Below are 27,260 nucleotides of genomic sequence, written 5' to 3' on the forward strand. Positions count from 1 at the left end.
GTGTGTGTGTGTGTGTGTGTGTGTGTGTGTGTGTGTGTGTGTACTGATCCTGGGACTTGAACTCAGGACTTGGGTCTTGTCCCTTTGTTTTTTCTTTCCAGGATAGAAGGATAGTTCTCTACCACTTGAGCCACAGCACCACTTCTGACTTTCCCTGAGTAGTTTATTGGAGATAAGAGTCTCACAGACTTTCTAGCCTGAGCTGGCTTTGAGCCACTATCCTCAGATCTCAGCCTCCTGAGTAGCTAGGATTACAGGTGTGAGCTACCAGTACCTGTGGCTCAAAGTGGTAGAGCTAGCCTTGAGCAAAACAGCTTATAGACAGTGCTCAAGCCTAGGGTTCAAGCCCCACAACCAACCAAGAAAATTTTTTTTAGTTATTATGGCCAGTAAATTACATATCTCTTCATTGTATCATGCAGTTCTTTAAAGTGAAATTAAATTGCCTAAGATTTTAATCCTAACCAAATTTCTTATTATCTATATGTCTTAGGAAAGCTTAGCCCCTCCCCTCTTTTTTGTCTCAGTCCTGGGGCTTGAACTCAGGGCCTTGGTGCTGTCCCTCAGCTTTTGTGCTCAAGGCTAGTGCTCTACCACTTTGAGCCACAGTACCATTTCCAGCTTTTCAGTATTGGAGATAAGAATCTTATGGTCCTTCCTGCCAGGCTGGCTTTGAACCACAGTGCTCAATTAGTTTGGATTTGTCTGAGTAACTAGGATTCACCTGGCTATGGGAAGCTTAAATTCTTGGCAGCTCAGAAAGTTAAACTTGGAAAGTTGATCATAGTAATGGTACAATTTCATAGGATTCTTGTCTGTTACATGAGTTAACAACATAGTGTCTGCAGTGGTAAACCCATGCTACATGTTAGCTATGATGTGCATATTTATAGCAATATGACTCTATATAAAAGAAAAATATTACTTGTAGAATAAGTGCCTGAAAATAAATTACATTTTAAATAGCTAAGTACTGATCAGATACTTTCATTTAAGTAGCTTCACCCATGGGTTTTTAAATACATTCAAAGGAACAAATTTTCTCTGAAGCATTCTAATAGCTTACTTTTGGGGGTCTAAAATTTATATATGAGCAGTTTTCTCTGTACCCATAGCCCAGAAATATTATAGGTGATTAATTACTTCTTTGTCTAGAAAAGACTGTAAAATGTACTATGCTGAAGATATGTGGTGCCAAATATAACCACCAGAGGGTGCTGGGTAGCCAGTGACCTGGGCCTCCCTTAGAGGTGAAGAGGGGTTTTGGTAGATGACACTATAAGAAGAAAGGCATAGACTGGTGCTATCTAGGCTAGGGTGAGCCTTGAACATTTACAAAATTAAGCACTATAGTTTAAAGAACTGTAGCAGAAAAAGGTTGGTCATATGGATAACTCCAACATCAAGTAGTCTAGAATTAGTGAGACAAATTATGAGCAGTGTTATATGAACCAGCCTGCAGTATTTTATTCCATCTGAAGGAAATTCCTTTGTATATAGTATTTTTCAAAATTATTTTATCCTTTCTTGTTTTGCTCCTCTACGTTGGATCTAGTAAGGCAAAGGAAATTTCTCTTATAATGTTCTTGTTTAAGAATGCTTTGGGGGCTGGGAAGGTGGCTCAGTGGTAGAGCGCTTGCTGTGCATGCATGAAGCCCTGGGTTCGATTCCTCAGCACCATATAAGCAGAAAAAGCCGGAAGTGGTGCTGTGGCTCAAGTGGTAGAGCACTAGCCTTGAGCTGAAGAGCTGAGGGACAGCGCCCAGGCCCCACAACCGACCAAAAAATAAAAACAAAACAAAAAAACCCTGCTTTGGAAAATGCCTTATCTGTTGTTGACACGAGGCATGGGGTGTTCATCACTATGGCCGTTTCATCACTTACTTGACATTGAAGGTTAATTGATACTGTCTGTGAATGCAAAATAATTTCAGATTTTCTAGTGGATAGCTAGTCTTTGAATAACAGTCAACTACATGTCTTGTTAACATCACTTACTAACAATGAATAGTTCTTCCAAGAAAACATTGAATTTATTTTTTTTATTTATTTATTTTTTTGCTGGTCATGGGGCCTGAACTCTGGGCCTGGGCACTGTCCCTCAGCTCTTCAGTTCAAGGCTAGCGCTCTATCACTTGAGCCACAGCACGACTTCCGGCTTTTTCTGCTTATATGGTGCTGAGGAATCGAACCCAGGGCCTCATGCATACAAGGCAAGCACTCTACCACTGAGCCATCTTCCCAGCCCCCACACTGAATTTAATAACCACTTAACTATTTTATTCTTTTTTTTTCCCACCGGAGGTAAACCAGCAGTATGTCTTTCATTTGGTTAGTAATTAAAGATGCATTTTTCCTTTTATTCATATAAAAAGGACTTTTAAAAGAGTTAGCTGAAATTTCATCCTGTAAAATAAAATGTAAAGATTGACCAGTAAATTTACTTCATATTAATGTATTATTTAAACCAGAGCTCAAGTTTCCACTCATGACCACAATGTCCTAGCATCCCAGTAAATAGATGCAGTCAGATTAGCCACATCTACGTTAGTAGTGAAAAAAATGGGTGTCTCTATTTGAGGGCAGTTAAGAAAAGGCCTTGCTTCCTTTAGCAAAGCTTGCAGCTAGATCTAGCCTTAGCACTGAACTTCCATGAAAACTTGAGAAAGCACTTGTTTTACCAGGTAATATTAGAAACAAAATTTTAATGCCATGTTCTCTATAGAATTGATACCAACAAAAACAATTTTAGAAAACAATTTGGTATTATTCCCTCCTTTCTCCAAAAAAAGGTAAACCCACGGACCACACATTTGCTGTAGTTGTTTTAAGTGTGAAAGTTTTCATTTGTAAACAGTTAAGCTATTGTGTGTGCAAATGGCACTAGCACATTAATGTCTTCTCTTTCTCAATAATGAATGCACAGTAATTATCCAGTATAAGATAATGTAATGTACAAGTACTGTGTCATCTCTCTAAACCAGAACTCAAAAAGCTGAGGCATTTGCTGCTGAAAGTTGATGCCTCAAACATAAGACACATCTAAGAGAAAAAGTGGCTAGTTCCATCTTCCTTTCATCTCCTTTCCTAACTTCTTTTGCCTTTGGTTAGTAGCACTTATGAACATAGTTTTAGAAAATATTAATGAAAGGACAGAGATAAGTGCTGACAGCTTCAATTTTATCCAATTGGTTTTACTTGTTGGTTTACCTAAAACACTTATTATTACAGCAAGCATGAGCTTTATGTTTTGAACATTTTCATAATAGTCCTCCTATACACCCCTGAATATTTGTGATATTTTAATTGAATTTTTATAATTGTCTGTTAATAGCTGGAAATAACTGTTTTAGCCACAAACCATGCCATTCTACAATTGAAACTTAAAATATTTTCTTGTTGGTAATTTTTTTATTTTCTAAGCTCATTTAATAAGAATGATGAATTTGATCTAGCATAACATTTGCAGTGTTTTTTGAGTTCATATTTTTAAATAGCTATTAGACCATAATTCTTAATCTATAATCTTTTTATTGTTAGTGGTGGTGGTTATATGCCTTGAACTCAAGGCCTGGGTACTGTCCCTGAGCTTCTCCGTGCTCAAAGCTCATGCTCTACCACTTCAGCCAACAGTACCACTTCTGGTTTTTGAGTGGATAATAGGAGATAAGAGTCTCACAGGAACTTTTCTGCCCAGGCTGGCTTTGAACTGTGATCCTAAGATCTCATACTCCTGAGTAGCTAGTATTACAGGTGTCAGCCACCAGTGCCCAGCTACTCTCTAATCTTTTAAAAGAACTACAGACTTGGATATTTCAAAACCAAAGTACTAGGGTCCTGTTTATTTCTATTTATTGGTTCACTGTTTAAAAAAATTATCCATTACAAGCTGGGAGCAGTGGCTCACACCTTTACTGCTAGCTACTTGGGGAGCTGAGACCAAGAGGATCACAATTCAAGGCCAGACCAGGCAAAAAGTTCACTAGATCCCATTCAACCAATAAAAAGCTGAATGTAGTAGCTGCTTACTAAACTCATTGAACCTGCACACCCACTGTTGTGCAATTAAAACAGTACTCAGTGAACAAGTTCCTGGACATAGACACTGATATCTGCTTCTATTATAAGGAGTTCTTCAGACAGAAGATTTCTGTAGGTAGCACCAGGGCCTTCAGGATATCAGGACCCTATAGTATGCTAGGAAAAGAAGAGCTGAGTAGACTCCTCACTTTTCTTGAATGCAAAGAAGAACCCCCATGACTTCTGGGCTCTAAAGAAAAGGTTAGACATGCTAATGCTGTCTAGATGGTTTCCAGGCCAGATCAGACAATACTTCACCCCAAAGAGGGTCTGGATGTCCCTTTCCAAGAAGAATGAGCACCTGTCCACCACATCAGAAAATATACAAACACACATGTGTGCACACAGACTTAACAAGATTTAAATTTATAATTGATGTGGATTTTTAGTGTCTAAAAGTGACCCGAAATCAGTGAAATCTTCCCAACATTCCTTAAGGGAAATCAAGAAAATTTGGTACAATTCAGCTGAAAAGATGTGACTGAGAAAAATTAAACTATTCTAAGTTTTTTTTTTATTTATTTTTTTGGGTCCGGTCGTGTGGCCTGAACTCTGGGCCTGGGCGCTGTCCCTCAGCTCTTCAGCTCAAGGCTAGCGCTCTACCACTTGAGCCACAGCGCCACTTCTGGCTTTTTACTTTTTGCTTATGTGGTGCTGAGGAATCGAACCCAGGGCCTCAGGCATGCAAGGCAAGCGCTCTACCACTGAGCCACCTTCCCAGCCCTATTCTAAGTTTATATAATAGCTCCATATAGATTCAACTACCTAGCCAGCTAGATATAAGTATATTTCAAACATTTTTAGTGCTCATAATCTTGTGCAACAGATATTTGTCATATCGTTAATTTTCTTTAAGATTGATAGTGATCAAGAAGCCCTTATTTATGGCTTCATCATTGCTATTAAGTATTTATTGGAAATTACTATAATAAAACATCAGCAAAGTTAATACATTACGTTCTGTTCTTGAATAGGAGTTTTAACAACATAATATTTGAATTCTTTTCAAATGGATTTAAAATTGATAGTGATTCCAAACACTTTACCAATTATCAAAACTTTGGTAAATGTTTTTTGTTTTTTATTTATTAGAATAATAGTACAAGGGGGGGTTCATTATGATAATTCCATAGATGTAAGCAATGTATTTTAAAGAAGGTCACCCCTCCTTATTATATTCCCATAGTCCCTCTCTCACCTTCTCCCTTTTTCAAAGTCTGATTATTAGATTATTATTATTATTGATTATTTGTTAATAGCTTCTGTTATCCTCTCCTTTTTCCTCTCCTATTGATATCCTACCTAGACAGTCCCTCAGACTTATTTATTTTAATCCAAATTGACCAGTGGATTTAACTGGGTTTTACTAGGACTTTGGTGTTTCCTGCTCTCATTTAGTTAAAGGAGTGTGGCAGTCTCCATGAACAGTATCTTCTAAAACTAAACCAGATTCTGTTCAACATAGGAAAAAATTCAGCTAAAATGGAATATTAGGGGGAAAAGGAGTATGCCACTCCAGACCACAAAAAGCCCAAAAACTGTCTGGGGCATGCACTGGTAAATCTTACAAAATACTATAGGCAATTCAGCATCAAAAATGCCATAGGAAATTGTTAGCCGTTCTGTTGATAGTTCATATTGTTAGAATTGCTAGCAGATGGGAAAGTAGATGAGTCAAGGTACAGTATTAGCAATCCATATTTTTTTAATCACAGGCTACTAATAAGGTCTGTAACAGCTGAGAGATTTACTCAAACAGTTGCTAAGAAGGATTTGTTTTCCCAGTAAACATAACAAACCTTGTACAGCATTTTCTTGATTGACTATTTGACTAAATGTGCTAACATTAACACAACAGACCATTTGCTTAATTGTACTGGTATCTCATATATTTTGATATACTGATTATCCCAGCAACTTGTAGACCCATTAGGTTTTGAAGTGCTGTCACATTTATGCATTTTAGAAGTTTATTAACCAAAGTGAGTTAATGGCTCATGCCAGTAATCCTAGCTACTCAGGAGGCTGAGATCTAAGGACTGTGGTTTAAAGCCATCCCAGTGAGACTCTTATCTCTGATTAACCACCAAAAAAGCCAAAAGTGGAGCTGTGGCTCAGATGGTAGAGCACTAACCTTGAGCAAAAAAGCTCAGGGAGAGCTCCCAGGCCCCAATTTCACACCCCAGACCTGGCATTATAAATCTGTCTCTTTTAGTTTTTTTAGATTAATATTTTAAAGAAATTGCTTATGTAACTGTTTTTGACAAAACAATATAATTTTATAAAAATCTAAGGGTTTCTCCTAGAGATCTTACAACAAGTTTATTATTAATTCTGTCTTATTACTTGAATGTGGTATTGTAGGTTTCTATAGCAGATGGAATATGTAAACTCAAAGGAAACTTAATTTTACTGACAGCTCTTCCTCATGAGCCACAAGCAGCAGGATTTCTCATTCAGAAATTCCAATAAAAGTTTGAATGTCAGAACTTTCAGTGGGTTGATTTAATACTATTTTCTATCTTCTTGTGTCACTGAGTTATTTGAACTGCTGTTTTATGTCAGCCTAGTATATGAACTATTAATTTACATATTTTATTTGCTTTTCTTCTTTTTAAGAGATAATGAGAAAGGTTGCATTTTTGTATATTGATCCAAATACCTCCTAGGTAAAATGCTATCATTAACCAAAAAAAAAAATTGCTTATTTGAGCTATCAAAAACATGCCAAATGTACCAGTCTCCAACACAATGTTGACATCTATTGAAATAGTCAATATATGAAGTAGAATCCATTCATCTATCAATGTTATTTAAAAGATTTTTTTAAGTCTTTCATTTGTTTAAAAAATAAGGAAGATCTAGAAGATCTACCAGCTGACCTGAAAAGAAGCAGGTCTACCTTTTGTTGAGCTATGTATTCCATCTTAAGAGATTGTTGTATAAAAATAGTGTAGGAAGAGCAATTGACTGTGGCCTTCATCACTGAATACTTGAAAAGCAACCTCCCAGATAGGTGTTGCTGGGTTATGCCTCCAATCCTACTCAAGAAGCTAAGAATCCAGAGGATCACAGTTCTAAGCCAGCATGGGCAGAATACTCTGTGGGACTCATCTCCAAAACTTGCAAAACACAAGGCTGGAGATGTGGCGTAAGTAGGAGAGTGCTTAGCCCTTTGGCTAAGCAGGTACCACCCCACCCCCGTCCAAGAGCAATTTCCTTTTCTGTTCACATTGAAGACTGTGGGAATTTCTCAGCAGTACACCCCATTTTGAGTAAGTTCACATTTTTAACTTCCTGACAGTGCTACATTAGTCGCTGTAAACATCCATCTGAATAACTTTTGCTACTCAGAAACATAACCAAATTTGCCGGGCGCTGGTGGCTCACGCCTATAATCCTAGCTACTCAGGAGGCTGAGATCTGAGGATCGCGGTTCAAAGCCAGCCGGAGCAGGAGAGACCATGAGACTCCTATCTCCAATAAACCACCAGAAAACCAGAAGTGGTGCTATAGCTCAAGTGGTAGAGCACTCGCCTTGAGCTGAAGAGCTGAGGGATAGCACCCAGGCCCAGAGTTCAAGCCCCACGACTGACAAAAAAAAAAAAAGAAAGAAAGAAACATAACCAAATTTCCATGAACTTCAGATTAGACACTTAATTCAAACTTGCAGAATAAAAAAGTATGTTTGGCCTCTAAGGAGGAAGAAGGTAGCATTTTTTTTTCTTTATATGTTTTTTTATTGTGAAAATACTGTACAGAGGGGTTACAGTTACATGAGCAAGGTAATGAGGTAATGAGTACATTTCTTATCAAGCATTGTTGCCTCCTCCTTTGTTTTTCCTCTACCATCCCTTCCCTCCCACCTCCACAATTGTAAAGTTCATTTTTCAACATAGTGTCTTGTACATCTCATTGTTGCAATGGGTCCACCTGTATCCCTATTTAAACATTTTGTTTCTTCCCTTCTCCTCCCCAAATTATACCAACATCAAATGCAATGAAAACAGGGGTTATACCGTCAGGGAGAGACATACAAAGCAACAAAAAAAAATCACATGGTACTTAATAAGTTAAAAACAATAACAAGAAAGAAAAAAAACACTTGTGTCCCTATGTTGGGGTTCATTTCGCTTAACTTCATCTTATCTGGTCATATGTATATAGCTTTTGACCTTTTTACTTGTCCCAGACATATACTAGTTATTGCAAATAAGGGAAACCATGGGACCTATGTTTCTTTGGGCCTGGCTTACTTCACTTAATATAATTGTTTCCAAGTCTTTCCATTTCCTAACAAATAGGGCAATATCATTCTTTCTGATGGAGGCATAGAATTCCATTGTGTATAAATACCACATTTTCTTGATTCATTCATCTACTGAGGGGCATCTGGGTTGGTTCCATATCTTAGCTATGGTAAATAATGCTACAATAAACATAGTTGTGCTGGTAGAAATGTAGCATTTTTCTGCTCTCTTCTGCCTTCTTTCTTCTTCCATCTCCTGCTTTAAAACTACCAAGAAAATTGTCTATGTTAAAAAAAATAAGCACAAAGTGTTACTTTAAAACATTAAGAGCCAAGCACTGATTATGGGCTCACACCAATAATCCTAGCTGCTCAAGAAGCTGGGATGTGAGGATCACAGTTCAAAGCCGACCCTGGCAGACAAATCTGAGAGGATCTCATCTCTAGTTAACTACCAAAAGGTCAGGAGTGGAGGTGTGGCTCTAACCTTGAACAAAAAAGCCAAACAAGAGCCCAGAACCCTGAGTTCAAGCTCTAGTACTGGCACTGAAAAACAAAAACAAACAAACAACAAAAAAAACACCCACAAAAATACTGAGAGCTAACGGGTCAGAAATGGTTGCTTTGAAAACAAATGAATCATCCCCTCCCTAAGACTGTAAAACCCAGCAGAATGGTGGGCTTGTTTCCTTGTGAAGCAGACAGGAGAAGAGTCCTACACCTGAACTGGCTGGCTGCATCCCACAGCCCTTTGCTGACTCATAGATTCCGTTTCACTGATGGTTCAGTCTGCACATGCATACACACGCACGCATGCACACACACACACACAGAGGAAATGGCAATTGAAATGGTAAATTGGGGGGGGTTCTCCCCACAAACTTGCACACATAGTAATTAAATGGCTGTGATCATTACTGTACAGTGCAAGAAGAAAACAAAACAAAAGAGAAAAAGACAGTAGCCAAGAGGATCAGCTTTGCTATTCACCAGGAACATTACTTCCCACAAGCTAGTTCTAATTTCCACAGCTAAAAGGAACTTAGACTAGACTAGATTGTTTCTAAAGTTCTCATTTGCACTGAGAGCTGTGAAATTTTAACTCATAACCTGACTCTGTGCTTCTTTTAAAAAAGCAAATGACTTAGTCATAAACACTGACTTCTAACGGTCCTATATACGAGAATTGGTTTATACACTAACTCACCTGATGTCTGTTTAAACCCTTTTATGGAAGTTAATTTTATTCCCCATCTTTACTATTATGCCCAGACTTCTGATGCTTATAACTTCAAATTTCCAGAGAAAGCAAATTTATTTATTAATAGAGGGGAAAGTGTCAGGAAATGCTTTGAAACGCATCTCTTCTTCACAGATTCCATGTTTTTGAAGATGTTGTGCTTCTTTGCTTTGTGGTCAATTTCTTCCTCTCATTGTATGTCAGTTTATTCACTTAATAAAGCATCTTACACAATATTTGTAAAGATTACCAGAGTGTAGTATTATTTCAAGAGTGTTAAGGATTGAAGATTTGGGATCTAATTAGTTGTATAGGTTCTCCCTAAATTTTGTCAAGTAGAATTAACCTAAAATAAGAACCATTTATTTCCTAATGAGTTGTTCAGTTTTGAACATTTGTTCACAAATAGTAAGACTCAGAATATATGCATTATAGAAGACTTTTGGTTTACTGACTTGACTTACAAGTTTTAAATTCTGACAGATAAAAGTTAAAAATGTGTCAGTTCACCTCTAGTTCTTGCCTGCATTTATTTTTGGAATTAGTAAACTGATGTTATAAGCTATTTTGGTTTTTATACATCATCAAAAGATAGCTGTTAAGTAACACTTGTAACATTTCTTACTATACTAAGAAAGATAAATTCAGATTGGTTTACCACAATCTCTGTCAACCCATAAACAATAGTGCTGAAGTGCTATCTCTTTTTTTTCATAAAGATTTTCAGGAAATGTGATTGTGATGAAGGAATCTTTGGTCATTCACCTTTTCCTTTTTTTGTTATACTTGTTAACCTAAAATATAAACCTTTTCATTTGGGCTAGCACTGTAAAAGGATGATTAATGGATTGTTTATTACAGGGCCATTTTTTATCATTATGAGTGTCCATAAAATTTTATCTGGTCTGTAAATCTTATAGCTACTAAGACTTAGGGGAGTACTGTTTTCAAAGACATTAAAAAAGCCATTTCTGCCACTTTTCCTTCCCAAAGCATTTTTATGCCTGTAGAAGGCTTAATAACTAAAGAAAACAAGTGGTAAATATATATTATTAGGGCTTAGTGAAAAATTAAAACTCAGACAGAGATTTATATCTATAAATGAGATCTACTATATAAATGTGAAAATTTTTACCAATTAGCCTCTCTAATTTTTTTCCTTTGTGGTATCATAATCTAGAGTTATAAAGAAGCCTACCAGTATTGTTGTTCTGTAAACAAAATGAGAAGAGCCTGTTTTATGGTTTGATATGAGTGTCTCCTAGAAAGGCTCGGATGTTGGAGACCTGGTCCCCAGCTGACGCAGCTGTTCACTAATGATTGGGTAACAAGGGTGCTGCTAACCTCTTTGGTTCATTTATGAGTTCATAGCTGAATGGGCTGTTGGAAGGTCAGATCCATTTGCAGGAAGGAGGTTCCTGAGTGATGAGGGTTGGCCGTTGGTATTTTGTCACAGTGACAGAAAACTGACACAGCCTATGACTACAGATGTCCAGGTTTGGGGATTGTTTTCTGTTAGACCCCATAAGTAAGTGGTAAAATCAGGGAAAAATACTCTCTTCCTAAGTGTTCAGTTGTAGTCAAAATGTTGATGTTTCCCTCCATCAGTATCTTTATCTTAGATCTCTCTATCTTCTCACCTCCCAAACCCAAAATTACAATCTATATGTGTGGTTCCATCTTGATGCCTTAATCAAACTTCAAACTTTACTAAGACTAAAATCAGTTTTATTAACCCTCCTTTGCTGAATCTATACTCCTATTTCCCATGCTGTAAGCTAATGTCCATCATCCTTCCTCCTTCCTCCTGACCCGTCACAACAAAACCCCCACCAACTCTTTTATAACACTGAATCCTATTTTTAGTCTCTACTGCCATTATCCTGTTTCAGGACTCATCTTCCTAAACAGAAAGCTGCTGAAAGGTCTTCCTGCCTTCATTTTCTTCTTCATGACAACTCCTTTTCTATGTCTGCTAATTGATACTTTTCTAAAGCTCATATATGATCATATCACACCTAGCATTTCATGTCACAGAAAGTTTGTAAAAGCACACTCAAGACCCTTAGCCATCTGGTCTTGCCATTTTTATCTGGCCTTATCTTAGTAGCCTGACTCTCAATAGGCTTCCAGTATCTCTGAAGATGCTACACTTTTGCATGCTATGTCTCTTCCCATTCTATTTCCAGTTTACTCTGCTTACTCATCCTTCAGTGAGTTACTCGTGCATGAACCTTCCTTGCCAGCTAGATTGTGGACATGTTGTAAGGAGTGAGAGAGTATTTTATTCATTTCTATATCCATAGTGCTTGATTCATAGAAAATCTGAGTAGTACTCTGAAGTTTTCTGACAGCCCACTTGAAAGCATAGATTTCTTGTCATCTCAACCCCACACTGCCAAAATCAGATTTTGGGGTTTTTTGTTGTTGTTGTTTCATTTTTTTTTATGCTGATCCTAGGCCTTGAACTCAGCCTCTGCTCAAGGCTAGTACTCTACCATCTTGAGCCACAGTGCCACTTCTGGCTTTTTCTGAGTAGTTTATTGGAGATAAGAGTCTCATGGACTTTCTTGCCTGGGCTGGCTTTGAACTGTGATCCTTAGATCTCAGCCTCCTGAGTAGTTAGGATTATAGGCGTGAGCCACTGGTGGCGCCCAGCTGAAATCAGATTTTTAAAGATATACAGACACCAAAAACAGGTACACAAGATAGAGCCATGTTCTGTCTTCCCAGCACCACCTCAGAATTTCATTCATGATTTCACTTTTTAGTATAATATGTTGTAACATTACTGAATTGCCTTTCTAGTTCCCAGGAAATGAGTAGACTTGAATAAAGATAGGAAGATAGAAGAGTTTGTGTCCCATAATGGCTGAAAAGGAGCTGACAGCTTTCCGTCAAATGAAAGTGGAAAGAATAGAAAATGATAATAATGACTCATCATCAGAGAAAGGTGATTCCAAGCCCTATGTCCTCTGCTTCAAAAGGAAATATATTCTGTGAAATAGTTTATAAACATTTTCTATTCAAAGTGATTGAGACAACCATACCACCTAAAGAACTCACAGGAACTTGCTTAATTTATTTTGTGTGGAACAATGAATTTCTTAATGAGGCTAGATAACAGTTCTGTCACATCTCAGGCCTATTTATCACAAATAAAAAAAATCTATTAGACAAAGAAAATGTTTCTTCAGAGCAAGCTTTCTTCCCTTGGTTTCTTACCATAACATACAAATTTATACTTGAAGTTGGCCCCAGGTAAAGGTAATATAGGAGTTATTCACAGAAATATCTTAGTGCAAGACATTTTAAAGTAATAATTGTTTTCTTTGTGTTCTATGCTATTTCTAATCTTGGTATAACCTGTGCCTTTGACTCATTTGTTCTTATTCCTTCTTATTTATCCACCGTCCTGTCATGGTATTTAGCTGCACAATTGAATAGTTTCTAGGAATATGTAGTCTCTAAAGTCTGTTATCTGGAGTCAGAATGTGAAGCTCATACATAAAATCAGTTGGAAAACACATAATTTTAGGATCAAACATTAAACTCTGGTATCTAAATTATGAGTGTGATATAAAATTCAGAGATGAGAAAGATTAATATGGGTAGAAATAAAACAAATATGAAGAATTCTGAGGTGGAAATGAACTCTTTATAGCTGCAGCAAAGCTCTGTTTTCCCTTGGAAATGTAGTGTGGTTTCCACAATCGGCCCTTCAACCCAGCATCCCCTGCTTATATAGTTCAGAAAGTTCTGAAGTTCCCTGTTGGCTTGCTTATTCTTGATCCTCACTGTTATTTGAACAGAAGTGGGCATATAACATGTGTATGATTAAATACTTGGATTAAAACTTGAAGAAAAAATAAAGTACTATGACTTATTATATAAACATCTATTATAGCATAGTGTAAAAACTTAATAAGCCATACTTTTGTGGCATATAAATAAAGACTAACAGGGCTTAATTTATCCATACTCAAACTTCTCCCTCTCCACAAGTGGTATCCCACCCACCTGACTCTCTGCCCCCCTCCTCCTCCCCCCCCTCCTCCCCCGCCCCCCGGTCTGGGTCCTCGCCATGGAGCCTACACACTCTTCCCTGCAACACTGCTATTCCTCAAAAATATTTTTGGAACTTCTCTTTTGAGTTTTCTTCAAAGGGTGTGATTTATTCTTTTCATTATCCTCAGAATCTTATTTGGCTAAGAATAGATTTAATTTGGGGAAGCAAGGGTCACTTAGGGCTAGGTCTGGTGAGTAAAGTGGGGGACCAGCTGAGGAGTGCTATTTGGGGTTACTGTTATTACTGACCATAAGTAATGAGAGTACGTTCTAGCTGGATTCATAAAATAACCAAAAGTAATTATCTTTTTAAAGTGAGCTGCAGGTTTTATTCTGTTAAAACCAAGTCTGATTGTCCTCGTAATTTTTCTGCCCCAGAATTAATCATGACCCCCTAAATCCAAAGCTGCCTTCCCTGGCTCTCAGATCCTTACCAGGCCTATCATTCTTGCTTGCTGTATCTCCACTACAAAGCCTTTTCTGAGACCCCCATTCTGTGGCGCCCTTACTTTTTCCACTTAGCATGGGAGGGCCTTCTCAGGGCTCAGCATACTGTTCTAAGGTGTCCTCTCTTTTGAAAACCAGCCTAGCCCCTACTTCTGACAGGGAATCTACTTTGTTCACTGAGTTTATAGCTAGGCTTCATTTTGAGCTGTGAGTATCCATAGGTGCTGTGCCCAGGAAAACACACGAACACGCAGAATTTTGCACATGAGGACCTTGCTCATGGACTTCATTAAGCACCCCCTTCTACTCTCCACCATCACACAGTGGAGCTTTATTGTACAAGGTATTGGGTCAGTCCTTCACTGTTCACCCTTCTAATTCGTCTGTTTCCTAAGGGCAAGGAAACTATTTCTCAGCTCTCCTTTCTAGATCCACCAAGATGCTGATGACTATCCGATGGTAGCATTCTGTACATCCCAAGATTTAACAGATCTATTCTGTTAACTTCCTGCCTTCCACAATGCTGTAACCATTTTTAAAAGCGGCAGAGCTCAAAAGGTTTTTTAAAAATGCCTGTAAGATAAAAGCACAGTGTAATCAGCATACATTGCAGGGCATTCCGTGGCCCTAAATGACATCCCTGAAATGTACTTCTCAGGAGATAATTCTTACCATCTTACTTTGCCAGAGAAATAAATACAAGAAGGCCCAGAATGCCATAGCTCCTATTAGATAGCAGAGAAGAGTTTATCCCTCTACACAAATGACACACATCTTCTTTCCTGCTGTTACACAGAAAAGTATATGCTGTTGGTTTCTGCTGCCAACATAATCACATTGTATTGTTAAATTGGCCAAGCCTGCATCAGAACGTAAGCAGCACCTTTTATATCAGACATGGGTTATTTGAATCAAAAACTAAAAGAACTCCTTAGTCAAAATATGTGGGGTAACAATATTTTGAATAATATAATTTACTGTTTCACTAAGTGCTTAAAAATTTAGCCATTTTGTCTGGGCACTGTGGCTCCCACCTGTAATTCTAGTTACTCAGGAGGCTGAGGTCTAAGGATCACAGTTTGAAGCCCGCCTAGGTAGAAAAGTGAGATACTTATCTCCAGTTAGCAACTCAAAAACTGGAAGTGGAATTGTGGCTCAAAGTGGTAGCACACTCACTTTGAGTGAAAAGATCTCAGGGACAGTGCCCAGGCGCCAAGTTCAAGTCCAACAACTGCCACAAAAAAGAAAAAAAAGCCACTTGGTATAGAGGATAGAACCACTAATTTAACTTTTATTTGATCTTGGGTGATCTTTCTAAGTATTCATGACTATTGCAACATTCCATCGCTGTTAAGTCAGAATGATATCCAGAAACATATTCTGACAGTGGTGCATTTGTTGTTGGCCTTTCTCTTTCTTTTTTTCCCCCAGTACTCAAGGCCTCATGCTTGTTAGGTGGGTGCTCTGCCACTGAGCCATACCTCCAATCCATTTTTGCACTTTTAGGGGAGTCTACCAGAGCTAGAAATCAGGAAATCCTGTTTCATTCACAGCTGGCACTCTAACAATTGAACTATCCTCCAGTCCAGTCTCTCATTTTTCTGATTGATTTGAGGTCAAGTCTCACAGACTTTTCTTCCTGGACTAGCTTTAAACCACAATTCTCAGGTCTCAGCCTCCTAAGTAGCTAGGATTATAAATACAAGTTACCAGTGCCCAGCTGAGATGGAATTTTATTTTATTTTATTTTATTTTTGGGTCCAGTCGTGGGGCCTGAACTCTGGGCCTGGGTGCTATCCTTCAGCTCTTCAGCTCAAGGCTAGTGCCCTACCACTTGAGCCACAGCACCACTTCCAGCTTTTTTCTTTTTGCTTATGTGGTGCTAAGGAATTGAACGTAGGGCCTCAAGCATGCAAGGCAAGTGCTCTACCACTGAGCCACCTTCCCAGCCCTGAGATGGAATTTTAGATATTTCAGCTAGGGCTGGCCTAGAACTATGAGTCTCGCAATCTTGTGTGTGTGTGTGTGTGTGTGTGTGTGTCTGTGTGTCTGTGTCTGTCTGTCTGTCTGTTGGTCAGTCCGTCCATCCGTCCGTCAGTCGGTTGGTCAGTTGTGCAGCTTGAACTCTGGGCCTGCGTGCTGTCCTTGAACTCTTCAGCTCAAGGCGAGCGCTCTACCACTTGAGCCACAGTGCCACTTCTGGTTTTCTAGTGGTTAATTGGAGATAAAAGTCTATGAGACTTTTATGAGTCTCATAGACTTTTCTGCCCAAGCTGGCTTTGAACCTCGATCCTCAGATAGCTAGGGTTACAAGCGTGAGCCACCAGGGCCTGGCTTAGTCTCCCAGTCTTGGCCCTCCCTCTTAGCTAGGAAAGACAGTTGTGAGCCAGTGTCATCCAGATGCCTTTATGCTTTTTAAAAATACATGTTACCAGCTCTTTTTTCTTAAAGTACAATTTGTATTGTTTTGTTACAAATTCAAGTTCTTGCAAGGTGTGGCTTCTGTTTTCTTCAGGGAAAGGGTTTCTGTTTTAATTATTAAACCACACTTAAAAGATGATAGAATTTCCTGAAATAATTTATATTAAAACTCATTAGACTTTAATGTATTGTGGACAGCTTTACTATATTAACATCTTTGGGTTTTTTCCCTATGTCTAGTTAAAAAATCTAAGTTTAGAAGAGCTACAGATGCGGTTAAAAGCATTGGACCCCATGATGGAACGAGAAATAGAAGAACTTCATCAACGATACACTGCAAAAAGACAGCCCATTCTGGATGCAATGGATGCTAAGAAAAGACGGCAGCAGAATTTTTGAGTCTAATTTTTCTCTGTTTTTATAGCTACTCTCGAGACCAAGAAACCACTAAGAATTGAAGGAATATTTTGACTTTTTTAGTCCCTAAGATGTATGTTCTTCAACTAGGCAAAGGTCAAAAATTTATGATGGTACATACCTAGGTAATTTCCCAATGGATAGAATTTACAATCATACCCACTGTGCTTTCAGTTTTAAATGATGAGGACAATAGAAATGTGTTCTTCTTTTTTCTCTTTCAGCTATTATTCCAGCAATAAAACTAATCTAAAATGAAAGCTATATTAAAGAGACCTTGAAAATCCAAAGCTATTGTTTTACTTGTACAGCACTGAAGGGCTTTATGTTACAATATTCTTTATTCCCATCTAGAAGCCTATTTATTTTATCCCCTTAGCTAGATTTATTTATTTATGCTATTTCACTTTTTGTTTTAAAAAAGACAACATCAAGATAGCTTTGGTGAAGGTGGGAACATACTAATAGGTTATAATGCACAACCAAATTATATAAGCAGGGGACTGTGAGTGCGTCCTTAGATTTCCAGGACAGCTTTTCAGTAGAAACTAATCAAAAATAGCAGTAGTACCCAAATGGACTAGATCCTTTTTATATCGAAGCAATAATTCCATTTTTACCTTTTGAAATTTTAAATTTTTGATTTTGATACAAACATATATATGTCAAACAGAAGTGTAATATTTAAAACCAAAGAAATCAGTGGCCTTGAAAAAATGTATGGTAAATATTTGAAGAAATGAAATCTTAAGATAAATGTGATTTGTTAACATTGTTTCATGTTTCATGTGTAAGTCTGATAGCTAAACCAAATCAAACTGTAATAAGCTCATCAAGTTTATTTCTGTGAAAATGTGCTCTAATATCACAGGCCGTTAGTTGGTTTCATTTATTTCCTGGGAATTGGTAAACACCATGTGCCTGAGATAACACAACAGCAAAAAACATTTGTATTGAGCTGTGCAAGCCTTGGGAACTAAAAAAAATGGAAAAAGATTAAAACCATTAAAAAGAAACTCATTTGTAGGCTGAATGAACATCTGCATAATTGTACTGGGACCAGTTGTTGACTAAGCTGTATATGGCCATCTTGACAGTGTTTGTCCTTTTGTGTGTTTCATTACAATGTGTAAGTCAAAATGACAAATAAACTTTACTGTTCTATCCAGCACATTTCATCTCTGTATCATTTTTAAAACTTATGACCAGGACTCTTGTCTTGTCCAAGCAAGGAAGGTCTGTTTAGCAGCACAGCATTACATGATGCATTCATAGCAACCCTAAAACTTCAGTGGCTTCACATAGCACAGGTCATTCCTCACTGGAGCTCCAGGCACATCCCACGTTGGCAGGGCTTCTTCTCCACACCCAGGGGCACGCCAATGCAACAGTCATGCTCACCACAGCCAGGAACCTCCACCTGGTGAGTCAGCAGCAACTCATTAGTCAGCCACAGCTCTGTGTTCAAAACTATTCCCATGACCACATCTAACTTGCAGGAAGCAGGAAGGTGCAACCTGACCATGTGACTAGAGTTGGCATTCACTGTCTGTTATCCTCAGAAAGCTTTCCTTCTTTTCTAACATGGCATTTGGGTCCAAGCTAAGGCCCCTTGGTGGCACTTGTCTCTGCTCTTTTGAGTCCTAATAAGTTGTATATTATCTTATTGCATATAAGTTTAAGCTTTTGAAAACAGTAATGAATAATAAATATATAAAGGTTATTAAAAATGACACATGATTAAAAATAACAGCTAATCCTGCACCTAACAAAGCCTTGTTTAATGAGATGTTTTCAATTTAGTGCCTAAGCTAAACATTCTTGGAGTCTGTTTGGGACAGTCAGATGAGTTAACTAACTAAAGCACTATCCTTTTTTCTCCCTTAATTCTTTTTCCACTAGGTGCCAGTGGTTCACCCCTGTAATTCTAACTACTTGGGAGGCTGGAATCTGAGGATCGTGGTTTGAAGTCAGCCTGTCTCCAGTTAAAAAGCTGGAAGAGAACTAACCATGAGCAGAAAAGCTCAGAGACAGTGCCCAAGTCCTGATTCAAGCCCCAGGATTAACACACGCACACATACAAAATTGTTTTTCCTTTTACCAGCTTATTACCTTGTCCTAATTTGATAGAATCAAATAATGATGTGCTATCATTTAAGCCACCTACATCAAATGGACAAAAAGTATGAAGATGGTTTCTCTACAGAAAGTGGGGACTGCTAACCACTTTTCCAATCCAGTCTGAACAGCAGTCTTTCTTTTAATAAGTGTTTGTGCTAGAAGACTTTATACCCTATTGTTACATCAGTCTAGTTAAATATATACAGATACATATATTTAAGAGAATTTAAAGCAATGAATAATTGTTTTGTTTTAGAGCTGAATAAAGTCAAAATATTTGTACAATAATATATTTAAATTCTTTTCCTCCTCCTCACTCTGTCCCTACCAAAGAAAAGAACTTAAGGATATATTTTTGAAGAAACCCAAGCCATAAAAAAAAACCTTCAAGTTTAGTTAAGCCTTGAAAAATCATGACATTCAGGAAAGAAAACTTCATAGTTACTTTAATGAGTTTAAGAAGAAGCCTTTTATTTTGACCTTGGTTGCTGAGAACTTTCCAAAAATAAGTAAGCGTGCTTTCTGCACGCCTCCATCCTTTAATAGATCCAGTATTGTGAATGTAATTGAAGCTAATGAGTCAAGGTTTCATCTCACTGAAAAGCTACTGCTGTTGTATACCTTGTCCTATGGATAAGAAAGTTTTGTGTTTGCTTTTATGAACTTTGATGACTCATGTCTACAGGATTACAGTACTGTTGTTACACAGCTCATTTTAGCATGAGCACTTTTCTGTCCAAAATACAAGCTAATTTGGCTTAATACAAATTGAAAATGAAAATGCCTTTATTTAAATGATGTCAAAATAATGGCATCTGTTATTTGGGGATACCTACATGTCAGACACTGCTAAACCACCTTACATGTATTACTTATGTGCTTTTATATTCTGTTTATTCACTGGATATGAAATAACACCTCTAGGTTTAACACTAGGCTTTATTCACTGACAGGAAGGTTTCCTACAAGGCATTATATAATACCTTAATAAGATATTTAACTTAGTCACAGGAAATCCTCTCAAATTACTGACACATTGACATTCAATAAGCAGGCTATTTTTGTTTCTTATTCTATATGTTAAAATTTAATCATTAAAATCAACCCTGCTGGCTTATGTCTCTAATCTCCTCAATATGAGAGGTAGAGATGGAAAGACACAGTTTGAGGCTAGATTGGGCAAGAAGTTAGCAAGACTTTATCTCAAAAAATTGAGCTGGGTTTGTTGGCATTGCCTATAATCATTGACAGGTAAAAGAAGATTGAGTCAGAGGCTAGCCCCAAGCAAAAATATGAAACTCTCCCTGAAAATGGGGATTGGGCTGTGGCTCCAGTGGTAGGGTGCCCCCTCCAGCAAACATGAAACCCTAAATTCATTCTAGTATCACCACGAAAAAGATGAAAATTGATCCTGAAAATACTGATATTCTACATAGAACTTTTAGAAAACAGGAAGATGGAGTTCCAGTATATTACTAAACTGTTATTGGGCACAGGCACTTAATTAGATATCAGCAAAATGTTACTTGGTAGAACAAGGTGGGGTTTCTTGGCGGGAGCTGGTTTGGTTTGGTTTTGTTGGAATAAGAGTCTAGGCATCAGGTCTAATGAGAACTGTTTTTCTTTGCTGTTGGTGATGAGACCTGGACCTGGGAAACTTTTCTATACCTTAGTTGTTTTGTCTTCAAGAAGTCAATTCAGCTTCTGTATATTCCACTTCTGTCTGTTCTGTCTGTTCTTTTCTGTCTGGAAATAACGTTCAGGTTCAGCTATTGCTTCCTACTTCCTTTCTGGGTCATAAACAGATTGGGGGGGGCGGGGGGAAGCAACCATCTTGGAAACAATTCCAAGTTCCTACTCTTCTAACAAGGGCCACACCATTAACCAGTCCCTGCCACTACTTTCTTCATTTGATTAAACAATCCAAACTTTTTAATTTTTATCTTTGCTCCTAACTTTTCTGCTATGAATTGAGAATGAACTCTGCTGCTTCCTGGTACTTAAGGCCTGCAGAGTGTCCCCACTAGCATCTGGGACCCTACCTCCATTATTGCTGTAGTGGAGACTTGTCCTCCACCAAATGACTACTTCCCCTCTATTTGCCTTCTTTCTGGGTTATAAAGTTCTTTTGTGTGTGTGTGTGAAAATACCATACAGAGGGGTTACACAATTACTTGAGCAAGGTAATGAGTACATTTCTTATGGGTTGTTAAGTTCTTAAAAGCAGAGATGTTATTAATCTATCTTGTTTCCTGAGTGCTTTCCCAGTATATCAGATATAAGGTCTTAAAGTTTCATTGATAAAAGTTGCTACCATATCATTCAATTTGTGAGCATCCAACAAGTCATGTGCTTCTGAAGTATCTCAAAACTTTACAACAAGATGTATGTTCCTTTTACTGGAAATGAAAAGGGAAGATTGAAAGGATTAGAGAGATTAGTTAATGTCACTGTGGGCTTTAAACTTCTATCTGTTTGAATTCAAAATCTGCTTTTACCACTAGACCACATTACCTAATACATAGGAGGTCTGGTTTTAGAATGTGGGACAGGGTTACTAAGTCTGCCTGCTGAGCTATCGAAGAATGAGCTAATTAAAACTCAGGGATGGTTACTATTAGCTGATTTTACCTTTTTCACATTTCAGTGGCAAAATGGCATCCTTTCTTTCTGCATGTAGAGAAAAAAACGCAGGGTGGCTTTATTGAGTTTACAAGATCAGTTATACAAAAAGACGTCTTTATTAGGATACATGTGGAGTTTTTGTCCTTTGAATTCTGTGCTTTTTTTTTTTTTGGTAAACTATAATGTATTCTATTCTTTCCCTTGCCAATTTTTCTTTGAGAATGAATACTTTTGAGAAACAATAAGCCTCAGAAGTCACATGAGCTGCCAGGTGCCGGTGCCTCACGCCTGTAATCCTAGCTACTCAGGAGGCTGAGATCTGAGGATGGCAGTTCAAAGCCAGCCTGGGCAGCAAAGTCCATGAGACTCTTATCTCCAATAAACCACTGAGAAAACCAGAAGTGGAGCTGTGGCTCAAGTGGTAGAATGCTTGCCTTGAGCTGAAGAGCTGAGGGACATCGCCCAGGCCCAGAGTTCAAGCCCTACAACTGACCCTCCGCCCCAAAATAAAGTCACATGAGCTGGATTTGAATCCCAGTTCTTCCTTGGCTGTCCTGGACAAAACTCTTCAACCAATGTGCACTTCGGTTTTTTGTTTTTTTTAAATCTGCAGCAGTTAACGAAGCTCAAATGTTCTAGGACATGTAGAATATTTAATGAAGATCCTATCATAGGACACATGGAGATTGCTTACAAAATTTTAAACCATAGCTTGATGACTAATCCTAGTTACTTAGGAGGCTGAGATATGATGATTGTAGTTTCAAGTCACTCTGGACAAAAAAAAAAGTGACAAACTATGTCTAAGAATAAAACTAGGCATGGTAACACACACTTGTGTTGCCATCATAAGTAGAAGGATTGAGAGCCAAGACCAGACTGGGGGGAAAAAAAGATTCTATCTGAAAAACAATGGCTAGACACAGAGCTCAAGTGGTAGAGCACTAGCCTAGCAGCCATAAGGCCTTGAGTTCAAAGTCCAGTCCAGCCAATAAAGAAGTAAATATAGTTTAAATAAATTTCACTTAATGCACTGGTACTAGGACTTGAATTCAGGGCATTGGGCTTGAATTCACCTTTTTTAGCTCACTCTGGCCCTCTGACTCAAACTGTACCTCACGAGTCCAATTTTTCTGCAAGTTAATTGGACATAGAATCTCATGAATTTTTCTGCCCAAGCTAGCTTCAAACTGAGACCTTCAGACATCAGCCTCCTTACTTTTAAAAAATTTTTAAGATGCTGTACAGAGGGGTTACAGTTACATGAGAAAGGTAATGAGGACATTTCTTGTCGAACATCGTTCCTCCTTTTTAAGGCTAGTTTTCTATTGTTGATTTGTGAAGACCATCAGGAAATTCCAAATTTATAATCTCCACGTGTGTTTTCACTAAAGTTTTGGTGTTCTTGGTCCTTAGAAATAAGGATCATGTAATTAATTCAGTCTCAATTCACTTTGGGTTCCAGGAAGCTCAAAGTCAAGTTTATCTGTTAATAACCTTATAAAAGATTTGATAATATGCACGTCTACATTTCCCTGAACCTATATTTTTAAAAACTGAAAATAGTGTCAAAGAAACTATCTAGAAGTATGGTTTCTCACTATCCTCAACAGGAACTGGTTCTATACTGTGTGTAACTTTTACATTCTCTCATAGGTTTTCAAATTGTCATGTATAGTAATGTTGAGTCAAGGTGATTTCTTCATAGGGAATGCAACATTTGTGGTGGTGGGGAATCCAAGGGTATAAGGCTCCAGGAAGCTGAGATAACTCCTATACTGCCTTGTCTGGAAGGAACTAAGATAGGAAACACCATAATGCCCTGGGTCTTCAATCCTTGTTCCTCCATGAGGATACCCTGAGTCCTAATGACCTCTTCACATCACATTTACACACACACACACACACACACACACACACACACACACACAGATCAGCCTGACTAGGCAAGCACCTTCTAGCCACAGGTCAACCAATAGAATCAATCCCTTTAAAACAACAACAACAACAGTCTGTCCTTCAGTATTTTTCCATCTTTATTCTATTCATAAACTATCTCATATTAGTAGAGAGTATATGAAGAACCAAAAAGGAGGGCAAAAGGAAATGGGTGTTTTAGCCTAAAATGGATGATAATTTAAGCCAAAATTTACAAAATAGTGCCATACCCCCACATTTCCTTCCTTTGAGAAAGTACTGAAAGAGAATGAGTTCTAAAAAAAATTTTAGTAGAAAAACCCAATGCCCACCCAGGATAAGCCAAGCAACTAGCTGTCTTCTAAATCTTTATAGAACTTTCCAAGGTAGATTGTAATTAGTTGAGACTAGAATTCTCAGCTTTTACATATTTTCTAACATTTCCAATATTCCTGTGTATACAGAGCATTCTGAAGGGGACAATCTTGCAGCTGTGCTTTTTTTCAGTCTTCCCATTTATTCCATGACAGCTTTCTTTCCTAGTTAAAAAGAAAATATTCTTGGCAAGAATATTCAAATGAGAAGACATAATAGCACTTGGAATAGAAAACTGATATAAAACACACTCACACAAGATACCCTGAGGAATCTGAAATGCAGAGCTGTTTCATTATTAATGAATCAGTGAGCAAATTCGTGAATTCATTCTCAGTTGACCTTTCAAAAAAACATGAAGTTTATTTTTAAAATATGCCAGCTCATGACAATAATCAGTTTACATGCATTGAATATGTTGTTTGGAAATCACGCCTGATAGCAGAGACTGACATTAATAGACTTGAGCCTAGACCTTTAAAAGTTTCTGTGAAGCTTTTCAATGCAAATTAATTGTTTCAGTAGTGATCTGGGGGATATAACAGGAGCTGGAATGTGGAAGTCAGTCATAAAAGTCCAAGCAAAATATGCTTAAAGTTCTTAGTGCAAAGTTATTTCCATTTCACACAAATCTAAAAGGCTGCTAGTTTTTTTTATTCTTCTTTGGTGAATTTTATTCTCTGCTTAGTTCCTTGATAATGACACAAAACAGGGATGGTAACTAACTGTACACAATATGTACAATGATCCACAACACATGCACTTTCTAACTTGAGAAGTCAAGTTAGAAAGACTTCTCACAGGAAATATCTATACTTACCCTGCCCAATTTAAAGCAAATTCATTCCTTTAGTTCTTGAGGTTGTTCCAAAAGACAAGAAAGCTTATTTCTATTGCAGTTGGAGTTCCTCAAAAGGAAGGAGATATTGTTGAGGCTCACTGCTGATCTATAACAGGACTGGGTAAATTACTCAACGCCTCCTCTAGGACTATCCTTTAACAAATAGAGAAGACAACCTCTGAGAATTACAAAAGGTTAATGAGATACACACGGAAGCCCTCAGAATACTACCCCACACCCAGTGTGGGGTACCAGTGTGCACCAGTGATTTGCACTTTCTTTATTCATCATCAACAGACATCTGGGAGCCCCAATCACGTGCCAACTAATTTGCTAAGTGCAGAGACAGGAAAGGAAAAAAGAAAAGACAAAGCTGGGCTCCAGTGGCACACCCTTATTAATCCTAGCTTCTCAGGAAGCTGAGATCCGAGGATTGTAGTTCAAAGCCAGCTGGGGAAAGGAAGTTCCTGAGACTGTTATCTCCTGTTAACCACCAAAAAGCTGGAAGCAGAGCTATGACTCATGTGGTAGACCACCAGCCTCGAGCAAGAAGACTAAGGGATAAGGGACAATGCCCAGATCCTGCATTCAAGCCCCTATTTTAAAAAAAATATCCTACTAGACAGCTGGTAGGTAGAGCCATCTAGGCTATCTAAGAGCAGGCTTGGAGACAAAGTGTGGTCATTTCAGCAAACGAGAGAGACATAAACTAGCCCTGGGTAGTAAGAAAGCTTCCCTGAAGACATATTCACACTGAGTCTGGAAGCTTGGGAAGGCAGAGATGAAAAAAGAGCATTTTTGGCTGGACAAAATACATAGAAAGGCCCAGAGACACCATTCAGTGTCCAGGTTCATTACAAGGTAAACACTTTAGAAGAAAATGCACTGTGGATACTTTGTCTTTCTTTATCTTGCAATTGAGGAAAAGTTATAGAATCATGTGTTCTTTTTGGAGTTTCATTTTTATCCCAACTCATTAATTGTTTTCTAGATAAATTAATCGCAAAACATATCTGAACTATCCTGGTGTAAAGATCTACAGTTATACTCAGCTGTGCTTGTGTCTATTCTTTCATTTAATAAGAGCCTAGAGGGGCTGGAAAGGTGGCTCAGTGGTAGAGCGCTTGCCTTGCATGCCTGAAGCCCTGGGTTCGATTCCTCAGCACCACATAAGCAAAAAGGAAAAAGCGGAAAGTGGCGCTGTGGCTCAAGTGGTAGAGCGCTAGCCTTGAGCTGAAGAGCTGAGGGACAGCGCCCAAGCCCAGAGTTCAAGGCCCCATGACCGGACCCCCCAAAAAAAGAAAATAATAAGAGCCTAGAAATAATGACTTGTGCAGAGGCTTGTCTAGGTTAGGGGAAGCCAGCAGACGGGGGAGAAGGCTGGCCAACGCACCTGAGGAAATAGGTTTAAATGCAGTTCTTTAAGTCCCTTGACTAGTTCTACCCTGGCTGAAAAGCTGTTTTCCTTAATATTAGCAGTTTCCAGCACTTTCTACTTTGGAGTAGAACTCAGGGATGGCCTCAATCATGGTTGATCATGTTAGGCAAATACTCTATAGCTGAGCTACACTCCCAACCCCATTTTCTTTTAATTAAAGCAATTTACAAAGGGGGGATGTATCAAGTATAACAAAGTAACATAAATTAAACCAAATGAGAAAATAGAAATGGAAAACAAATGTAGAAAGGCAATCTGGATTGTGGTTCATGGAAAATTGCTTACCATGAATTTGGTCTAAATCTTCCTAGAAGCCAAAATGAAGAAGAAAAACAGAGCCAGATTACATTGGCCGACAATGCTACCCAGGACAGCAGCCACCAGCACCTGAAATCTTGCTAGAACAAACTGAAAATGGCCATGAGTATAAAACAAACTCATCTCCTTACAAGCCCTGTAAATATTCAGGCTTCCCTTCCTTTTCACTGTGGAATCATATACCATACACTTATATCTATTAAACTACTACTGTCCAATAAAAAGATAAGAGGAAGTACATATGTGAGCTATAGATATAATTTTAAATTTCCTAGTAGCCACATTTTAAAAAGCAAAATTAATTTTGAGGTCAAAATGCCTCACTAAAATATCACACTATTATTTCAATAAGTAATAAGTGTTAAAATTAAGATACTTTGCATTTTTATACTGCCTTTGAAATAAAATGTGTATTTTACACTCACAGAACATTAATGAATGAAAAAGGAAAAAAAGAAATAAAAAGATATTAAATATTGGTGAGGTGCTCTTAGATATTTCTCATCTTGATGCTAAAAGTTGGGTTTTATGCTTTTATCTTTTGTTTTCTAAAGTTCAAAAGTACTTATCTTTATCATTTTAATGAGGCTAAATATAATGGATTCCTTCTTTAAAGTTTTTAATTCAATGGTTTATAATATATTCAATTCAATGGGCTTTAGTGTATTTACATACATACAGTCATCACTATTGTCAATTTTAA

The 27,260-nt window shown here is 37.9% G+C and overlaps 1 protein-coding gene across 1 annotated transcript in view; it reads left to right on the top strand.

Moving 5' to 3' along the window:
- Positions 1–18,093, top strand: part of Stk3 (serine/threonine kinase 3) — a 235,087-nt gene extending 216,994 nt beyond the window's left edge. Inside the window, exon 11 of the mRNA XM_013012550.1 lies at positions 16,746–18,093. Within this exon, the coding sequence (XP_012868004.1) occupies positions 16,746–16,904 (159 nt within the window). The 3' untranslated portion in view covers positions 16,905–18,093. The remainder of the gene's footprint in view (positions 1–16,745) is intronic.
- The last annotated feature ends 9,167 nt before the right edge of the window (positions 18,094–27,260 follow it).

The sequence above is a fragment of the Dipodomys ordii genome, unplaced genomic scaffold, assembly GCF_000151885.1.
Source record: "Dipodomys ordii isolate 6190 unplaced genomic scaffold, Dord_2.0 Scaffold17, whole genome shotgun sequence".
Classification (NCBI taxonomy): Eukaryota; Metazoa; Chordata; class Mammalia; order Rodentia; family Heteromyidae; genus Dipodomys; species Dipodomys ordii.